General features: G+C 42.1%; 1 protein-coding gene across 1 annotated transcript in view; it reads right to left on the bottom strand.

Moving 5' to 3' along the window:
- The window catches only part of FAM114A1 (family with sequence similarity 114 member A1), a 226,055-nt gene that overhangs the window by 62,341 nt on the left and 141,280 nt on the right, over window positions 1-22,434 (bottom strand). The window contains exon 9 of the mRNA XM_086963982.1: window positions 8,292-8,383. Within this exon, the coding sequence (XP_086820108.1) occupies window positions 8,292-8,383 (92 nt within the window). The remainder of the gene's footprint in view (window positions 1-8,291; window positions 8,384-22,434) is intronic.

Genomic DNA, 22,434 nt, shown 5'->3' on the forward strand with positions numbered 1-22,434 from the left:
ACACGCAATCCACTGCTGATAATGTCACATATTACATCATTCATGACATGGTCAGTGACATCACTGATGACATCACTGATGACATCTCAAATGACATCACTGATGACATCATTGATGACATCTCATTTGACATTACTGATCACATCACTGATGATATCATTCATGTGATAATACGTTGAACCTCTTCAGACTCTAATATAACCTTACATACACTCAGTGTAAACAGACACTCACAGACTGTCACTCATCCATGGAGTTACTCACACACCTAGTCAGTCATGCAAAGAATCAATCACACCTCCATTTCCTCTACTATACAGTTATACACACCTTACTTATTCAAACATATACTAACACATATTTACTCTTTTATACAATCCTTGATTGAAGTTCACAATGATCCATACAGCCACTCACACATTCACTGGCTCTTATGCACAGTTATTTATATATGTCAACCCTCACATGTACTGTGTTTTACATATGTACTTACTTTGACATGTAGCACTGAGATATCCATTCACTCACCAATACACTCATGCACACAGTCAACTGCCCATACAGCTGTTTCCACATGCACTTTTGAACCCATACATCTAGTGAATCAACTGCTCACACATCTATGCACAGAGTCATACCCCTCCCAGCCACCCACACACATACTCAGTCTCCCATACAAATACTTGGGCAACCAATCAATAACCCATATAGTTACTAATATAGCTACTGATTAACACATGCAGCAGTTTACAGAACAACAGATAGAATGATACACAAATTAAGACAGTTTAGTCACTTACCCATGCACTCAGTGAGACACATTTAATCACTCACTCATACAGTCAGTCATGCACCTACTAAATCCTTCATCCAGACACTTATTCATCCACTCATTCTTCAATATGTAAGACATATTTTAACTTTACAGAAACATACAGTCACTGGATGTTGTCATCAGTAATGTCCTCAGTGATGTCATTTGAGATGTCATCAGTGATGTCATCAGTGATGTCACTGACCATGTCATGAATGATGTAATATGTGACATCATCAGCAGTGGATTGCGGGTGCGCGATATATAGTTAGTGGAACTAACTATATATGCGAATTTCAATGGTTTTGTGCGAGTAAAATAAGGTTTTGTAAATGCTAATCCCTAACTATATATGGTCTATAACCTATGGTTTTTTCAGTGAATATATATATATATTTTTTAGGCGATCTGAAACTGGCTTTCAACCAAAAGACTTGGGAAAAAACAATGGGTCCCCCCAGGTACACAAATCCAAGAGGAAAAGGGAGGGGAAGAGGACGGGGAAGCACACCCCAAAACAAACAAGGAGAGGCAAGCGAAAATACGGCACAAGCTTCTGGCACAGACCGCGTAGGAACCATGACACGCAACATGAGGAAACAATGGAATGCATAAGTAAAGATCAAGAAACTCCGGAAACAAATCCAAACATGGCATACACCGATACAAATCAACATGACACCTCCAATGACCAAGAATTACAAGTCATCAATCTATCATCGAAACAACTAAGTGAATTGGAACTACAGGTTCTCAAACGGGGCATGAATTTCTGCCCCACTAGTGGCATAAATCTGGCTGAAACTCGAATAGACCTTTACAAATTTATAAGAAAGATCAAACTTGCCAAACTATTCATTGACAAACCGGACATGGCCAATTACAGGAGAAAAATTATCCAACCGACCCTTCAGACTCCCATAGAGGATGCTGAACACTTTGTAAATCTGATGGAATTGAGCCAAGCACCCCAAGAAGGGGGTGGACAAGTACAAACACATTGCGTACAACTAGGAGCAGGAATCTCCAAAATAAAACCAAAGTCCAGATTCTACCCACAACTCCCTCCTGGGAATAAAATTGATCTGTTTCAGGAATGTGTCGTAAAAGATCTTTACCAACTAAACATACCATTCACCAAAGACAACTTATCTAGACAAGAACGCCAGGCTCTCAACTCACTGCAAAAGGATGATACCATCGAAATCAAAATTGCTGATAAGGGTGGCAATGTCGTTGTTCTGGACAAGGAGGCATACATGCGGGAAGCCCACTCGCAACTACAAACCAAGGAATATTATGAAAAACTAAAAACCAACCCTTTACCCAAATTAAAAGAAGATTTGGATACAAAATTAGACTTGTGGTTCGCACAAAAACTATTGGATATTGATGAACACAAATACCTTCAAACTAAACACCCCAAAATGGCAACAATCTATTTTCTGCCTAAGATTCATAAACATGCCACTAGACCGCCAGGAAGACCAATAATCTCTGCCAAAGGAGCATTACTAGAACCTATTGCCAATTACATTGATGTCTTCCTATTACCCTATGTAAAGGGCTTAACATCTTACATAAAAGACACGGGTGATATGCTGAGAAGATTACAGGACACTCCATGGCAACCCACGTATAAACTGATCACAATGGATGTAATATCTCTATACTCCAATATTGAAAACAAAATTGGCATGGAAGCATGTAAATCTTTCCTCATGGACAGAAGTATACAATTGATGGATCATAATAACATGCTGTTGGAGATGATCTCGATGTGCCTGGAGCAAAATATCTTCTTATTTGGAAATGAAATTTATCGGCAATCAAAAGGCACTGCGATGGGCTTTTCCTTTAGCCCGTCGTACGCCTGCCTGACAATAGGACAATGGGAAAAGACATGGGCATGGAGATCGGAAAACGACCAAGCGGTCCAAAAAACCATAGCATGGTTAAGATATATAGACGATTTGCTGCTAATTTGGGAAGGAACAAATGAAGAATTTGAGACATACTTTGAAATTTTGAACAATTCCAATTTTGGTTTAAATTTCACCTACACAATCAGTGACTCCAGGGTTGTGTTCTTGGATACGGAGATCTTCGTCAAAGACAATGTATTGCATACCACACTACACCGCAAAAGTACCGCGACAAATGCGGTCTTACATGCTCAGAGTTTCCATCAACCTAGCCTTTTACAGAACATCCCGTATGGAGAATTTCTCAGAATCAAAAGGATCTGTTCGAACGAAAACGATTGGCAAAAACATAAAGACCTAGCAAAGAACAAATTTTTGAAAAGGAAATATAATCCAGCTTGGATACAAATTGCCTCTAATCGCTCTGCAATTATCAAAAGAACTGACTTACTGGCGGATAAACAAAAATCATCAGAGGATGAATCAGACAAAATTCGCTTCATCACCACTCACTCAACGGCCAACCAAGCAATTACTAAGATTCTCAATAAAAACTGGCATATTCTCCACATGGACCCTACAGTGGCTCAAATTGTAGGAGATCATCCGAATGTGACCTATCGAAGGGCAAAGAATTTGAAAGACAAATTGATTCACAGTCATTTTCAGGAACAAAAGAAACCAGAAGCATGGCGCAGACCAAAAGGATTCTACAAATGTTCAGGATGCAAAGTTTGTTGCATTGCTAAAACAACCAAGGAGATACAGATGGCAAACAAAAAAACCTGGAAAATTGAACAACTAATTAATTGTAAAACTCAATTTGTTGTTTATGCCCTAGAGTGCCCGTGCTCCCAGAAATATATTGGAAGCACCAAAAAAGAACTTAAACTTCGCATTTTGGAGCATGTTCGTGCGACAATTAACTCTGATCGCAGTAATGCCATGGCTAGACATATGGAGAAGGAACACAAAGGTGATTGGAAATCCTTAATCTTTTATGGAATTGAAAGTGTTGGACCGAATCGAAGAGGTGGAGATCGTGAACTGGTGATGAGGCAAAAAGAGTCTAAACATATCATGAATTTCCGTACCTTGAGCCCGTTTGGGCACAATCAGGATGAAGAACTACACTGCCACCTGTAAAGTTGTACTTACACGCTTATCAGATAATGACTGATGCTTACTCTGTGTTAATTCACACATTCAACTCTCACATAATTTTTCTTCATTTAGGACATGTTTGAATATTCAACAATATTGTTTGCACAGTTAAACGTTGATGAACGATTATGGTGTAGAATGGTTTGGCCCACTGGAGGGCTCTATTATTAATTTTGTTTACCTAAGTTGCTTAAGAACACAGCAATTTTAAAAAATATATGAGTTAAATCTGAAATTTGTGATCTCTTGCACTGTCCAAAGAATTGACAAATGAACTTGGTGTGAAATAGTTTTGCCCACTGGAGGGCTCTAATATGATTTCGTTGAGGTTTATTATTTTTCTTTTTTTTTTTTTTTTTTTTTTTTTTTTTGTAGCAACATTCAGTCAAACAATATAGTAACACAAAATTAACCGACATATTTAACATATTTCAGAAATATTAAGAATCAGAGCAAGGTAATAATGCCTATTAATCAATATCTACTTCAGCTGTTAGGAGAAAATAGAAAAAAAACAAAACAGAAAAATCAACATATCCAAGATTATATACTCAATACCGTATTTTCTACAATATTATCTTAACAAATCAAGATATCGTAATCAGAGTAGGAGACTTCACATTAGAATACCAGTTAGAAATTGGGGCCCAAATCTGGTTCCCGAAAAGTCTAGTTTTTTTACCCCTAGTATTATAAATTGAAATCTCTTGTTTATATGTGGCGAGGAAACGACCAAGCCACATCTGAAATGTGGGTGGCTCCAGATCTTTCCACCGGGCAGCAAGAATGATTCGTAAGATTGCAGTTGCTAAGAACATGGATCTTTGCTCCTCGATGCTATGGCCCAGAGAATCATCATGGCCCATCACATAGAGGGTTACTGAGTCTTTTATATTCCGACCAAAAACCTGGGCCCAAAATTTCATTATCATCGTTTTTAATAGATCTAATTTGGGGCATTCGGCAAACATATGGATTAAATTTGCTTGAGGTTGTTTACATCTTGGGCAATGATCATCGGCTCGTAGGCCCCATGAGAATAATTTGGCTGGTGTATAATACAGGTCATATATAACTCTATAATATTGAGCTTTAAGGTTGGAGGCGATAAATAATTTTGATGATAACGCTAATGAAAGATCAATGTCTATATTTGGATTAGTCAACCTTAGAGCCCAGGCTTGCTCTACTCGCTCCAAATCATCTTTAACATTTTCCATAAGCATTTGATATAGGATGCCTATACTGGTAGATTGTTTCCCAACAATAGAAAAAAAATGAAAGTGGTTTAGTTCAATTTTGGGAGTGCAGTTACGAATATATGTAGAAATTTGAAAATATTTAAGAAAGTCAGTGGCTGGAATGGTGTATTTCTGTTGAAGCCATTCAAAGGTAGTAATACCAACTGGATTTAAGAAATCTGCCACTGTCTGAATACCTATATTCGCCCATCTCCGGGAGGTACTATCGTTAAGGCAAGCCGGAATAATTGAACTATCCCACAAGGGAGTATATTTAGTAAACTTAGGGATCTTCAGTTGTTTTGATGTAAATTTCCAGACCTTCCAGGCATCAACAACCACTTTGAACTTAATTTTTTTAAAATAAGATGGTTCAATCTGCCTCAGAAATAACCCCTGACATTTAGTCCCCAGGCTAAGCTCATAAATAGAAGGGATATTGTAATGTTCATTATTACGTATAGTACGTGAATTTGACAGAGGGCCCATGTGTTGGATCAGTGTTGCCCATAAGTATAATGTTAAGTTAGGGATAGCCAATCCCCCCCTTTCTAAAGGTAGAGTTAGGTATGGTAGAGCCCTTCTAATTTTACCGTAACTCCAAATAAATTTAGACATGGAGGAGTCAAGAGTCTTTATATAGTTACCTCCGGCCAAGAGTGGTATTGTTCGAAATAGATAGAGTATTTTTGGGAAGATGTTCATTTTTAAGTAGTTGGCCCTTCCGATAATAGACAGATGTAAGTTGTACACTCTTCTAAGATCTTCTTTAATCTTCTTATTCAGGGGGGTATAGTTAAGGTGATTAATTTTTCAATGTTGCTCAACATTACAACAACTGCATGAGTTAAATGCACAAATTAAGTGTTTGAAAATTACATTAATCTAAATTATGCAAGCTGTGAAAAAGATAAAGGAATCAACTTTTTGCGTTATTTGTTGACACAACAAAACCAGTAAACTACATGTCCCAGAGTGCCTGTTTAACCTACAGGAAGTGATGTAATCCCAAATGGGTTCCCCCTTTTTTTTTTCTTTATTTAAAATGCAAAATGTTGTCAAGTAAACTAACCTGTGAGCAAGGTCTCCGTAGAGACCGAAACGCGTTAGGTTTTGCTGGATGCTGTAATAAAGAAACTGTAATTTGACCTAAAACCCGGTGTGGTTTTTGAATCCTTCACACGGGAGTGCATGAGGAAAAAACTTCCCCACGGGAAAAGCTGAATTATATATATATATATATATATATATATATATATATATATATATATATATATATATATATATATATATATATATATATATATATATATATATATACACAAATACACTCCTCCCTTTTACCGGGGGCCTCCGGTCCTGCAGGGCGAACTCCAGCCAGGAATGGAGATCCTGGAAGAAAGCGGTTTTGCCACAAAAAACAAGGAGTCCAACAGCGTCTTGGGAGGCAGCAGACTTTATTCGTCTTTTACCGAGTGCAACAGAGCTCAATTGTCCTTACGCGCTTCGGCGTTCCATGACGCCTTGATCACAGGTGAGCTGTATTAACAATCCCAGTGGTCTGGCCTGAAGCAGGGATGCTACCTCAGGTTCCATAATGCACCATTCTGTTGATGTCAGCGTGCACTGAAAATTCCAAAATATAAAACACAAAAAGGGCTTCTTAGCTATTGATGTAATTTGGCATTTGTATAGCACCCAGTCTGCTATAATTGAGGCATTGCAGCGCTTTTCAAGTACTTCGAGCCATCTGTATAAGAAGTCAGTTCCTCTGAACTCGCGTAACGTGATGTGTCATCAGAAGGCCCATTTCTGGTGTTTTCATCATTATTCTCATTTGTGCTTATAGCTTCATAGTCACGGAATATGTGCAAGCATGCAAAGGAGTCTCACAGGGAACAAGTGAAGTGGATGAGCACAGCAGGATGCAGTTACTGTTTAATTACTTGTCTGTATTTAAACTTCTATATGAGCGAATTCACACAAAAACACACACATATCCATGTGTTGATTTCTGCCCAGTCCTTTACAGAGTCCCACATTTCCTTAGCCTCTAACCTTCATTAGGGGGGAGAATGAACAGGCACTGCCTGGGATGCTGAGCCTGACAGGTTACCCCAGCCAGACCACGTTCAGATGGCAGTGGTAGCCTAGAACTGAACGCAGTGGTTAGAATCACAAAGGACAAATGGAGGAAGTGGGCAATGTCAGCAGAGGCAGTGAGAAGCAGAATGCCAAAAAACAGCTTTAAGAGGGTCTTGAGAGACAGGAGCTCAGATCATCATGCAGTTCACACAGTAACTATACTTCTGGTCCCACTCAAGACTCTTTAAAGCTTTATTGCTGCAAGAGAATCGAGTAAGATGATGATTTATAAGATGCCAAATAAGATGCTGTATATTCGACTAGACAGAAGGCGTATGAAAGCTGGCAATTGCATGCTATACCCTTATTTATCAAGGACTAGAACTCAGAAGAGCCAAGAAACACGATATGGACCCAGAAGGGTACTGGAATTGGTGGATGACATATTTAGAAGTAGCTTAAGGTGTAGACAAGCATACACTTTAAGACAGGAGGAATCCGGCAAAACAGTTGCAAGTGGTTAATATCAGGGTAATGATTCAAAGTTCTACTTAATAGGGGACATATTAGTACTGATGTACTAGGTTAGAATTTTCAATGCATAACTTTTCTAATATGTTTGTTTACTGATGGAGATGTGTTAACTCTGGGAGATCTCACAGTCCTGACTTTGGAAGGAATGGAAAGGAGACCATTTAATGGCTAAGTTAATAGATCAGGGCAGCAGTGGTGAAGTGACATTGTCCTGGTTTAAGATTGCTTTTCATAATGAACTGCTTAAATCTAACCAGTTGCATATTTAACTCATATAGGTTTGAATTTTAACAGCAACGTAAAAAGTGGAATTGCATACAACAACTTACTCCAGTGTTCTTATCTCTTCGCCTTCCAGTGGTAACCAAAACTATTTGACAAAAATATTTTAAAACCTGGTCATTTGTAAGATGGTAGTAGGTTAAAGATCTCTGTTCTCCAAGAAATGAAAGGTTTTCCACTTGCATATGTAACACACCAGAAGAACACAACACTACCAACAGGACATTAAAGTCACACTGTACTGACCTTATTGAGTTTGTCTGGAGTGGCAGCAACATGCAATTCAAACAACAGTTCTGTCAGCATACTAATGAACTCTTCATTTTTCACTTCTGAAACTAAAAACAGACATGAGTTTAATGATTGGCTTAAATCAACAAGACCAAATGAAGTTTAGGGAAAACAAATCTGCATCACTCACTTTCCATTAATTAATAATGAGGACTATTCATGTAGTGAACTGCACAAATTGCATTGTCTCTATACATTTAATTATAGTTTGTTACTACTCAAATCAATGTGATTCATTTTATCAACTCCAGAGGAATGAAAGGCTAACACTGACCTGCCAGATTCCACATATGATCTGAAAGTCCATGAGTGAGTGTTAAATCCGCGGAGCTCTCTCACTTATGTACATTGACAGTTGTCTGTCACATATTTTGAGATTGGTTGCTTTTGGTGTGTTATCTATGGCTTGCGGAATGCAATTTATACAAATGTCTTCAGGTTTTTCTTTAAGACACATTCTGTCAAATTGGTTTATATATCGTAAAATTATATGACACCGTGGGTTAAAGTGAAATATTGCTTTGAGACTAACTTAGAGTGATTGTGTTATAAGAATGGGAGATCATCATTCAGGCTACAAGGAGTTGGCATGTACAGGTTACTACCACAGTTGTTTAAGCAAAAAGAGATGCAATGTTTTATTAAGCTATTTTAGTTAAATGTTAAGAAATTTCGAATTAGATTCTGTATTTTTTTTGCATTCATTTACCTTCAGTTGGAATCTGTTTTACCCATTTTAACATTGATTAGGGCAACCGGTTTTTGTACTTCCTGAATGATAGCAAACAGGTGGAGTGTTAAGGGAAGCTCATTCCTCCTCTTGTCCCAGCAATAAGGTTATGTAGTAAACAATAAATGAAATGATGAGAATCGCACTCTGTATTGTAATTTACAGTTTGTGGGATTTGCAGAGAGGGGGTGGAGTGGACGACACTGGAGCAATTTCTTGAGACCTGGATTTTATCCTGGGTGCCCTCTGCCTAGCTATTCTCCTGTTTTGTGATCAAACAGGTGTACAGGTCCTTGGCACCCAGGCTGCCCCCTGGTGGCCCACCTTGTCCAATTATTACCAAAGTACTAAACTACAGGGACCGCATCCTACAGGAGGTCTGCCGGGCCAGGAACCCATTTCCCGACTCACAACGGATCATTATTTTCCCAGACTAGGCTCGCCAAGTGCAGCTGCCCCACAAATCCTATGACAAGGTTAAGGTGAAACTCTACGCCCTAAATCCAAAATCCATGCTGATGTTTGCTGCACTTACAGGTCATATACAACTCTAGAACTGTTTTCTTTGACACACCAGAAGCAGCATAGGAGTGAAGACCGAACAGTGGGCCTTGACAATGAATCTGGCGCCAGGATAGGGGAACCCACCCATGCAGGGGGCCCTCTGGGGTCAGGTGGATTGGGTTACTGGCTCACTGCCGAAAGTTGCGGAGACAGGACTAGTGAGCATTTGTGGTGGACCCGGACTCTGGGGTGGGAGACCGCTCTCGAGGTCAAGGCCACATGGCTCACAGGGACTGGTGTCTTCGCAGCAACTGCCAGCCCAGATGATGTCTCGTGACTTTTCAGGGTCAAACAGACCCTAGAACACTGGCTGCTCATTACGATTGACACATTAAAGTCCATTTTCAAGACCATCAAATCTGGCTCCCCTTGTGATCCTATTCCTATCAATATAATGAAACAATTGGACACCCCCTCCCTTGGCATCATTGTTGACACATTAAACTCTTCCTTGGAACTCTCTATAGTTCCCACACTTTGGAAACACGCCATGGTGAGTCCATTACTGAAGAGTCCAATCCTGAAGAAACCTACAGCAGACCCCGAAAAATTGTCAAATTACAGACCCATCTCACTTCTCCCTGCTTTTTCGAAACTTCTGGAAAGACACGTTCACTCTGCCCTTACTTTGTTCACTGAAGAAAACTCTCTCCTTCATCCGTCACAGTCCGGATTCCGAGCAGGCTTCTCCACGGAAACTGTTCTGCTGGGAGTCACCGAAACCATCCGGAAACTCCTTGACGACGGTCAAACGGTTGCCCTTATTCTCCTCGACTTGAGCCCGGCCTTCGACACCGTGTCGCACGAAAGGTTACTAACCACGCTAGGAAAAAATGGGATCTGTGGCGATGCTCTTGAGTGGATCAGGTCCTTTCTGGAACAACGGACGTTTCAAATTAGATCGTCCATAGCGTGGTCTGGATTGTTCAGCACCCCCCACGGAGTACCGCAGGGTTCTATCCTGAGCCTGTTGTTTTTTAACCTTTATCTTAGACCCCTGGCGGACTTAGTGGATAGATCTGGACTTACCCTCATGACATACGCGGATGACTCACAGATCATTTTCTCTCTGTCAGAATCCAGTCCACTATCCCTGTCTCTCCTCAAGCAAGGTCTCCATAACATCTTCAGCTGGATGACCAACAACCCGCTAAAATGAAATGGAGAAAAGACAGAGATCCTCCTTCTGGGTAAACAACGAGATCTCTGGAACGCCTCAAATTGGCCTTCCCAGATGGGAAATCTCCCAACACCAGTCACCCAAGCACGGAACTTGGGGATTATTGTGGACAGCTCCCTCTCCATAAAACAACAGGCCAGTAAAGTTGTAGGCCTTTGTTTTACCATCCTGAAGTGGCTTAGAAAGATCCTGTGGATGCTGCCCATCTCCACCCAGAAAACCGTAGTCAATGCCCTTGTTACACCTCGGCTTGACTACGGGAACATCCTATACCTAGATGCAAATAAAGCGGTCATACGGCGGTTACAGCTTGTCCAAAATTCAGCTGCCAGACTTTTATGTAAAATTCCAAAAACCACCAGTGTTTCCTCTTACTTGCGTGATCTGCACTGGCTCAGGGTGGAAAACCGGATCAGATTTAAAACCCTGGACTATATGTTCAGGATAAAAGCAGGCAGAGTACCTAAATACCTGCAGGCATTAGTTCATCCCTACATTCCCAAAAGAAACCTACGGTCACAATCAGCAGCAAACTTTTGTGTGCTTAGGTTCAAACTCTCTAGAATGGGAGGTAGATCCTTTGCTCATCAGGGTCCGACCCTTTGGAATTCACTTCCGCCCCACATTCGCAAGAAGGTCAGTTATTCTAGGTTTAGGAAAAACATCAAAACCTGGTTGTTCGATCATTAAACATGAACGACCCCGCAAACCCGTGCCACTCTTCTGTGCTGTGTCTTGGCGCCGGGAAACCCTTTTTGGGTAGCTGTCTGCGCCTTACAAATTTAAAAAATAAATAAAATAAATAAATCAGCAGACTCGATGGACAGGACATAGGGCCATCCTGACTCCTTTCTTTCAGGTAGTGTGGCTCACTGGTTAGAAGCGGCAGACCCAAGAGCAGAGGACGGCCCGGACCAGAGTTCGATTCCCGGCGCGGCAGGTTTCTGGACCAGGGTCAGCGGACTCGATAATTCTCTCGCCTCGGTGCCCACTCTGATCAGCGATCACACTCGGCAACTCTGGGCATTAGCTTGCCTCATCTTCACTAACGGCCCCACCAGACCGCCGGGGATGCCTGGTCTCACCCTGGAGATACCCATTAAGGGACCATCTCTCAGGGAAGCCAGGAAGGGTTTTGCAGCGGTCGAAGCGCCTTGGGACCCTACGGGTAAGTAGTGCGCTATATAAATGCCTATACACACAAACATACACACAAATGTCTGTCAGCATCAATGTCTCCTTAATTATCATGGGTTGGCGCAAAACCATGCGGGGAGCAGACTTTCGCCTAAGTTTCATTTCTCGTTTGGTGGGGTGGACAACAGATGCTTCTGAGAGGAAGTGTGGGGTGGGGGGTTGTTGGGGAATGGGCAATTATTGTTTTGATGTTATTGTTTCAGGTTAATTGTATTTTGTTCAATGACAAGAGGGGGTACCACAGGCACACTATATTCTTACTTTACTCCTACCTGAGCTGGGTTCTCACTTCTTGTACATACTCCCATTAGGGGCAATACTGGCTGCAATGACCCTTACTCCAGGTGATGGCCCCGGATGTGGTGATGATGTGGAATGTCAACGGTCTAAATGATTTGATTAAATGAGGGGCAGTGCTCCACTTTGCAAACCGCATGGCCTTGCAGTCCTGCTCTTGCAGGAGACCCCACCTACATGGCACCAGCTGCCCCTTCCTGGCCCGATATGGGTTTAATAGAGTATTTCGCGCTGGACACACTACAGGATCTAGCGGCACAGCAGTGCTCTTCCACAAAAAATTCCCATTAGTAGCCTCTCAGGCCGTCCTGGATCACTCAGGGAGGTATGTTTTGGTGGAAGGTACGCTGCACGGGTGCAAACACTGCTTCATTAGTGTATAGGTTCCTGCTAACTTGGTGCACAATACGATGGAAGACCTATGGTTGCAGATTTTCCAGCTCTCTCATGGATCCAGCTTAATTGGTAGGGATTTTAACATTATTATGGTCCCCAGCGAAGACTCACTGGGGCTGGGCACAGCCGGGAGGGAGGGAGAGCAGGCGCTTACACAGTTGGTTGGAGGAGCTGGGCCTTTATGACACCTAGATGGTATGGAACCCTGGAACTTCGGCATATACTCATCACTCTACTGCTCATAACTCCTTACCCATATTGACTTAATCCTCCTTCCAGAAACAGAACTTCCTGGCACCTCTTGCTCTCTCATTCAGCCCCGTGGTATGTCAGATCACACCCCATGACTCTCCTTTGGAAGACAACCTGTGGGGTCCCACCCAATGTGGTGACTTAATGCTTGGTTTCTGCAGCAGAAGGAAATTTGGGACTTTCTTGCCCAATAGGTGGGGGTTATTTTGACTTTAATCGGGGTACCATGAACTCTCGGAGTACTGTGTGGCTGGACGGTAAGGCTGTTTTGAGAGGGCTGGTGTGATCGTACCTGAGGGGGCAAGAGTGGGCTCAGCAGCAACAGAGCGCTGAACTAGAATTCAGTATCCTAGGGTTGGATGGCAAATGCTTTGCTAATATGGATGGGGCTGATTTATACCAACTAGCTCTGAAGTGTAGGTCACTCCAACAGCTGCCACTTGAAGAGGACCGCCAATGCTGGATGGCCTCAACACCCAGGGTCTATGAGTGGGGGGGACAAGTCAGGTAAGCTCTTATATTGGTTTGCGTTGTGGAAACTGGCCACCCAATATATCCCCTCTATTCAATCTGAAGTGAGGGTGGTGGCGGAAACAGCTGAGGATATAGTGGCTGTGTTTGCAGCATTTTATAGGGATTTATACGCCCTCAGTGAGAGACCTCAGAGGGAAGCACCTCGTCCCTCGGTCTTTGACACCCCTATGCCTACAGTGCCTATGAGCAAGAGGGCTGACTTGGACCGCCCCCTCGAGCCAGAGGAGATCGTGATGGTCTTCTCGGACATGAACTGAGAGAAAGCTCCAGGTCCAGATGGGTTCCACAGGGAATACTACAAACAGTTCCAGGCCCAGCTGATGCCTCACCTTCTTGGCCTTTATCAAGAGGCGGTACACAGAGCACAGCTTCCTCCCAAGCTGGACTTAGCGACCATCATAGTTCTACCCAAGACCAGTCAATCTATATATCAGTGTGCATTGTTTTGCCCAATTACGCTTATTAAGTATGAGGTGAAAGTCTTTGCTAAAATTCTGGCAAAGCTGATAACTGTTCTCCCACAGCTGGTCCACATTGATCAATAACAGTTTGTGCAAGGCAGGAACACTAGGCACTACCTCCGCAGGGTGCATATGCCACTCACACATCTCTCTCTGCCATGGATCCAACTGCTCCCCTTTTGTTGGATTTTGAAAAGGCCTTTGTTGGGCCTTTCAGGAGGAAGTGTTGATAGGGTAATTCTGGGACCCCCATTTCAGGCATTTGTGCGGGTGCTGTACGCTCACCCCAGAGCCCAGGCACCTTATCCGCCACTTTTGTATGCTGTGGCGACTGAGCCACTGGCAGTGTGGATCCACTAGGATGCTCAGGTCTGGGATTTTGACTTTGGGGGTGGTGACGAAGGACTGCAGTGCACTCTATGTGGATAATGTGCTTCTATATATCTCACGCCCGTCGCTCACAATTCCTCTGGTGCTGCAGATCCTTGGTTTCTATGGGATGCATTGGGGCTTTTTAACTGTCCTAAATCTGTCTTGATCCCACTGAGGGGACCTCAGATTGATGCAAAATGGTCAGTAAGGGCCTACGGTGCGCAGAGTGAGTTTCCAATACCTAGGGATGTACGTGGTCCTGGAGCCAGGTTTAACTTGGGGCTTAAATATTTGACTGTTGTGGTCTCAGTTAACAACAGATCTAGCCAGATGGGCTAAGTTGTTTCCTAATGTGTTGTGCCACACCACTCTGTTCAAAATTATCACACTCCCCAGCTTGCCCTACACAGTAAAAATCTATCCCTTGCTGCTACCGCAATCTTGGTGGTGCAGGCCAAAATCCAGGTCTTTTTGTGGCTTAACCAACCTTCCTGCATAGCATATGGGAAATGCCATCAATCCACTTGGGACGTGGGGCTGGTTATGGTGGATGTACACCTTTACTATTGGGCAGTGCAGATCCTGGTGTTCAATGAGTGGCTGAAAGTGGGGGTGGGTAATCCGGCGTTTCGGTAGAAAGAGGGTGCTTACATCAAGTCTCCTCCTTAGGATTCAGTGAATGGGACTAGATAGGGATCTTCAATGTGGGGGACGTCTGGAAGAGCAAATACCTTAAGTCCTACCATGTGCTGCAGGAGGAGTTTGACCAACACAGGTCTCAGTTTTTTAGATACCCACAGTTGCTCCATACCCTGGATCAACACCACAGCTCCCTGGGGAATGTTCCTGAGTGTAGCCACCTGGAGCCTCAGATTATTATGGCACCCATGCCCCATTGGAGAGAAGGGGATTTCACAAATGTATAAATCCCTTATAGTTCACTCCCCAGACTTGGTTGTGTTCCTCAGGGCCTGATGGGAACATTGGGTGGGGCCCACGGAGGATTGTGACTGGACGGATGCCCGCATGGCATCGAGTGTGTAGGTTATCTCCTCACTGCTCAATTACCTGCATAGGACCTGCAAACCGCCAAAGTGGCTTTGGCGAGCAGGTGTGCCGAAGTCGCCGGCTTGTTGGCGCTGCTTAGGGATGCTAGCTCACTTCTATCTCAGAGCGTGGGAATGTCCAATGATTGTGAGGTACTGTGGTAGAAACAGTGAAGTCCTATCAAGGGTTCTGGGAAGTCCTATTGACATCTCCCCGCTGTCCATTCAATTTGGAGTTCTGGAAGTGGTCTGAGAAGCCAGTGGAGATAACCTTTCGGTGGGGATTAGGGTGGTTCTGGCCAAGAGAGATATTGCCAAATGGTGGAGGCTGCCCTCTCCCTGGAAGCAGGAAATGGATTGGCGCACTACTCAAAAGTAGACCGTATACACGGCTAAGGGGTGCTCCAAAAAGCATGCACAGATATGGGGAAAACGGATGGAGTATTGAGGATTACGCTGAAATGCATGTTAAGGTGGGATGTGGTGGTGTATAACGGAGGGTTTCATTTTCTTGTATTTTTGGGCCTGCTTATTTGTTGTGGGTTGTTGATTGCTTCAAAACTCAATACAGATTCAGTTGAATAAAAAATGAAATACTGCTTGCTATTTTTTTTGCACTTTAAGTCTTGTACTGTGTAACATAATGTAGAAATCGAAGAGAAAACAGAAGGAAAAGCACAGAAAAAATAAACACAACAAAATCATTATTCACTGTTTGGTCAACCATCAATTAACATATCTGAGACCCCTCCATGATATCCAAAGACAAGTGGAAACCTAAACTTATTGGCACTATGGTCACAAACTGAAGTAAAAGAAAAATCACCCAAAATACACCCATCATCTGTTATTGTACACAAATCTTCAAATAAAAGATCAGTTTATTGTTACAGTTACAATAATTTATTTTACTCTGATAACTTTGTCCCCCTGAAAAACACATCCCAATATTCTGCTGTGGGGGCACTGGGCAGAGTGTTAGAATCTCAATAATGTTGGAGTCTGTTGCATGAATTGAGAGCGAGACGTAGAATATGGGGTCTCTTGTGCAAATTGGGATTCGGCAGGTAAGATGCAAGGTCTATTGTGTGCACTGGGAAGGTGGTAGAATGTTTTGCCTTGTTATGGGTACTAATTTTCCGTGTATGACAGAAATACTCCAAGTGTCAGTTGGACTTAGGCCTTTTCTGTGATGAGCAGAGATGCAAGAAGATGGGCGATTTTTTAAATTAGACACTGGGTGGGTTTGAAGGACTAATTTAGATTAAATCTGATTTTTTTTTATTTAGGTTATTGGCTTTTGTTTCTTCTAAGGATTTTAGAGAGTTGTCGTCAGGTTAGTTAGAATGTCTGAGGGCCAGATGATAAGGTATTGAAGCAGTTAACTCAAGCAATAGTAGACAAGGCTTTTGTAGCTTTTGTGGAGCAACTTAGAAATCTATTGATGATTGTGTGGATAACATAATAATGTAATATATGAAGAGAAAGAAAAAACAGGAAGGCATTCATGAGGAGCTGAAGTTTAGGTTAGCGGGACGTTCTGATGAACAGGTCAGAAAGGTGGACACTCTTGAGGAAAAGTGGTGACCCAGAGAAGCAAACCTATTCAGGTTGAGAATAGGACATGAAGGTCCTATGTCTCAAAGAGAGACAGGTGATCAAAGAGGGAGAGGAATGATATCTAAGAAGGCTATGAAGCTTGACTACATTTCGGTGGCTTGCGATAAATTCTCGAGTGGCGGGATGTTGAGATCCCTGCTGTTCAGGTTTGGACTCAGATTCTGAGAAGGATGATAAGATGCTAAACCGGCGTAGGCATGAAATGAGCGAAAGAAGAGGAAGAGAAAGGTTTGATTCATCCTCATGAGGATTATATGCTTGATCCACTGCTAATCCAGCACCCTCTTTTGCCACGTTGGTTGCCTTCATTACATGTGGCTTTATATGTGGAAAAGTGGATAAGAAGGTAAATGTATCCAAGTCAGACAATGTCTAGCAAGGTGGCTGTCAGTCCTGAGCTTGACCCAAATATGTTAGCTTTGCTCCAAAAATTGGGTCGAGATCCACAGAAAGGCTAGGCTAGGATAAAGGACTGAAAAGATGCTAGGATAGTCTTCAAGATGCGCTACGCCCTTTAACAAGAATATTTGATATCCCTTAATTGAAGAAAGCAAGCATTAATGTGAAGATGTTGCATGAATGGGTGCGAAAAACTGCATATTTACTGGGAAATGCCAAGGCAGCAATTTGCACTGAAAGATGAAAGAGCATGCTTCTAAAGATCGAGCTAAAACTAGTAGAGTTGGCTAGCAAGGAAGGGTGAGTCTCATGTGAGGACAAGTTGTTTGGAGAGCTTTTTGTAAAGGATTTATCCAAGTACGTAAGCACTTTCAATTCCATTCAGAAAGTGAAAAAGGACATAACAAAGGCCTTTGGAAGGAAGGTTTTTGGAGTTGTCTGGAAAATGTGGGTCTGTTTCCTAGCCAAGGTCAAGGGATTGCTAGTGCATCCATTGAACGAGGATATAGACTCCAGAGTTCAGCAGGGTTCTTTCCACAAAGAAAGAGATCCTGAGCACAAGGCACAAGAGGTGGCATAAAGGTAAGAGGATCTACAGGTATGCTCAAGAAAATACCTTATTACTACTCGTATAGCACTGGGTGGCAGACCTGCTCGATTTTTAGAATAAGGTGCAGAGATAGCACAGGATATATGGGTATTGGAAACTGTTCAGGGGTATTGGATAGATTCAATTCAATTCAATTTTTTATTATGTTTTGGAACTCCATGGAGGTCCACATAAAAGAATATACACAATACAAAAATACATTCAATACCACAAAGACAGTTTACAACAATTTACCGCAATACAGAATAATTCATTGATACATACTTCATAAGCAAGCCATCAATAAATAGCTAAAAAACATTAAAAAAAGTTACAAATGTTAAAACAGAATCTTTCATTTGGGGGGTTATGTAAGGCAAGCATAAAACAATTGGCATTTAAGATACCCATTTGCAAGCATATTTGCCTTAACCACTTACGGCGAAATGGGCGCAGCACTGGACATATAAAAAGTACATGCATTCGATCTTGAGTGGACAAGTGACAAAGGTCGCAGATTGCAGGGACCCCTTACCATCTAGACAAAAGATTATTTAGGGGTAACAAGTCCTGCCTCAAGAGAAACCAAAATCTCCGGACGCCATGAGGCAAATTCCAGGCGACATATGGTTGCACAAATTTCCTTGCAAATGAGTCGGTGAGGGGATTAACACCTTTCTTAACAAGGATAGAGGCACTGTCCAACCTGAAGCTAAGGTCCCAGGAGGCCTGTTTCAAGAGAGTCTTTAACTGAGCTGCAGATAAGGAAAAGAGGGTACTCTCCTCCAACTGCAGAAGCGAAACAGCCTTTCTAAAATTTTTAACAATTAGGGAGTATTCTCTTAAACTTCCCAATAATTCCGCCTTCATAAGTTTTCTCATAGTCCCCGCTTCTCCTCTGGCTAAGCTTGCGACCCAACGCACTACAGCTGCCAGGCCCTGCACCCAACTGCTGCGCAGGCCAAACTCAAGTCTACAAGCGGCCACTGTGCCAGCGGAATTAATGGAGGTTACGCCTCCTAATAATTTTCCTTCTACCACGTTTAAAAAATCCCAATGCCTTAGGTCGACCAGTTCCAATCCGTACAGGAGGGTAGACAGGATTTTTGCCCTGAAGACCTCCAATAACAAAAGAGAAGTGTCTTTTCGCCATTGCCGAGTACAATGCATTTAAGCTTCTCCCTTGGGATAAGGCTTTCCGGGCATTATTATCGATATGGGGCTTATCACTTAAAGTGTCTGAGATTAATTTTCCTAAAAAGACATAACTCTTTACCACCTCAAGTTTGTCACCTCCCACAGACCAGACAAAGCTCTCATACTTATGTTTTTTCCTGCCTGAAATACACATAATTTTACTCTTTGCTACATTTATTATTAGAAAAAGAGTTTCTGCATACGAATGTAAAGCATGGAGGCGTTTGGCGAGTCCTTAGGCATAAGGTCCATTATTAAAATATCATCCACATATAACAGGCACAAAATAGGCTTTCCACCCAATACTGGGGCTATACCATCACAAGAGGAGAGTGAGGCGGGTAAATCTGCAATATACAGAGAGAAAAGCAGTGGAGCAAGGAGGCAACCCTGCTTAAGACCGTTAATTGAAGGAATGATCTTAGATAATCCCCTTTCTCCGCCTTGAAGAACTTGACACCATATGTCTGTATGCAGAGCCTGGACCATATCTAACAATTGAGGGGGCATACCCAGAGCAGATAGCTTTCTCCACAGCAAAGGGCGATCAACCTTATCGAATGCTGTGGAGAAGTCTATAAATGCCACATACACTCTTCCACCACGTACCCTTATGTATTTATCAGCAATAATCTGAAGGGCGGAGAGGTTGTCCAGGGTTCCATGCCCCTTGCGGAAGCCTGTTTGTTCTAGTGGCAAAATGTGATTTAGAACCACCCAATCATTAATTAAAGACAACAAGCATTTAGAGAAAACTTTCCCAATAGCGTCTAAGAGGGCTATTTGTCGATAATTATTGGGCAGGTTTCTATCACCCTTTTTGAACAAGGGCACCAGAATGTTCCCCTTCCAAGATGATGGGATAATTTTTTTAGTGAAGCAAATTCTAAATAATGGGAATAGGATTTTACTCCAAGATACTGGATCTTGTTTCAGGACTGATATCGGGAGTTCATCTGGTCCCATAGCTCCTGAGGGACGCATATCCTTAATAGCCAATTCTATAGATGATTCGGAAGGGGACTCTATTGAGAAATTGCTATCTTCACCAATTCCCCTAAGTTCCACCCGCAGGTCATTACTAGCATATAAATTTGTGATGTAATCTATCCAGGTTTGTTCCGAGATAGGGATTGGGAGGGGACTCACTCTTGTACCACAACCCTCCCCAATGAAAGAACAAAACTGTCTAGATTTTCCTTGGACAGCGGCCTCCCGCAAACCTATCCATAGGGAATCCTCCTTTCCTTTTTTGATTTTTTTCTTAACCCTACTTCTCCTTCTTTTGAGGAGAGCTATTTACTGATATCTCTCTGCTGATCTACATAGATATTGCTCCCTCACCAACTTATTTATTTCCTTATTGAGGGTAATAACTGCTTTAGGGAGGGAGATCTTTCTTATAGCTAAATTCGATTTTTTTACTGCAGAGATAATCTCCTTCATAAAAGCCTCAAAAGAGATTAGTTCCAACCCCTGCCAATTATATAAATTAATTAAAGTTTTTTCAAGGACAGGCTCCAAACCCTTCATGGCTTTAAAGTCCCAAAAACATCTGCCTGTTTTCTTTTGAAAGGAGACCACATCACCATTAAGCGACCAAGGGTCAGATTTAGGAGGATCTACTGAAAGTGTTATCGTAATCACATTATGGTCACTGAAGGTTGACTCTACAACTACCAAGTCCCTTAAAAGAGAGAAGATACAGTGATCAACGATTACATAGTCCAAAATTGATTTACTTTGGGAGGAGCTATGTGTAGAATTTGCGGGGACATCAGACGGGAGCCTACCATTAGCTATTAACCCCTCCGTAATATACAATTCTTCCAACAGTAGTTTACCCCGTTTATTTGTTTTAATATTTCCTGGAAAAAGGGCTTGGGGAATCAACAAAGCCTCCTCTTTGGCTTTATTTCTAAATAGCTCTAGGCTAACGTTGGAAACTTTACAATTAAAATCTCCCACTAACAAAAAGTGGGGGGAAGGAACTGTCTCCTTGATTTGTTTAATAAAGACAAAAACGTGTTTTAATAAAATATTAAAACAATCGTCTGGCGGTATATATGCATTTATTATCACAAAGGGGTTCTTTTTTCCCACATTATCTAGACTAAAAAGAGTCACTGCCTGGAAAAGATTGCTGGGGTCTACGTAGTGGGAGAAATTCCACTTTATTCTATTGGTCAGAAGGCACGCAATTCCCCCTTTTGCATGTCCTCTGCTGGAAGGGGAGGCTGCCGCTTCCAACACAAAAGTAATCTCTCCCTACATTCAATTTGTCAACACACCAGGTTTCCTGGATGCAAATTACACTGGCATTCAAGGAAAAGAGGTACTGTAATTTTTCAGGATTGTTGTTAATGCCAGCGGCATTCCAGGAAAGAACAGTGAAGGAGCTGCTAAAGGTGGGAAAACAATTTTGGGTGTCTGTCACCTTGGTCGACAAGGCACCAGGTAACCAGTTCCATTGCTGATTATTCTCAATTATACCTCTATTTATTGACAGTGGTGCGGGGATAACATGTGTCACTAGCCGTTTCGTTTTTAAGACACAAATCTTTAAGTCTTCGAAAGGCTGAGAAGAGCCGGCTTGACCCAGGACCCGTTGATAGCCATTCTCATAGTGGTTATTACCACATGTGGCCAGAAAGGGCACCACATCAATCCCCTGACTCTGGAAAATTTCTGCTTGATTTAGTATAAGATTCACTATCAGCTTGGAGTGGAACCTTACCCTGATAAATGACATGGCCCCAGTTCCTAATATCGTTACTAAGTCGATATCATTTTATTGAAGTAGCTTCAGACACTCTATGTCCTTAAAGCATTTCAACAATAATGTTCTATTCAATACTAAATCAAGATCAAATAATGGGAGGAAATCTAGAATCAATGAATCTGTACAGATTTCAACAGAGTTATTAGAGGAATTTTGAGCAGGAGCTACCCCTTCTGCCAATGTATTGAAAGAAGGGGCAGTGGGGTTGAGAACGGTTGATACCACAGGAGCAGATTTTCTTATTTCCACTACAGGAAAGTGAACCAAGGGCCTTTCTTCTTCTACATCCAATTCTCCTGTAGTTGGATTAGAACAGTTGGTGGTAATTTCATTGATTTTAACAGAAGGAACCAGGGTATTGAATAACAAAATATTTGAATCATGCCTCAGAATCCCATTATCGATCTCAACCTTAGCAGGGGGAGAGTTATGACAATCTTGGGAGTCCTCGAAAATTATTTGTCTCTGCCTCCTCTTTTTAA

Source organism: Lissotriton vulgaris, chromosome 3_2 (assembly GCF_964263255.1).
Source record: "Lissotriton vulgaris chromosome 3_2, aLisVul1.2, whole genome shotgun sequence".
Taxonomy (NCBI): domain Eukaryota; kingdom Metazoa; phylum Chordata; class Amphibia; order Caudata; family Salamandridae; genus Lissotriton; species Lissotriton vulgaris.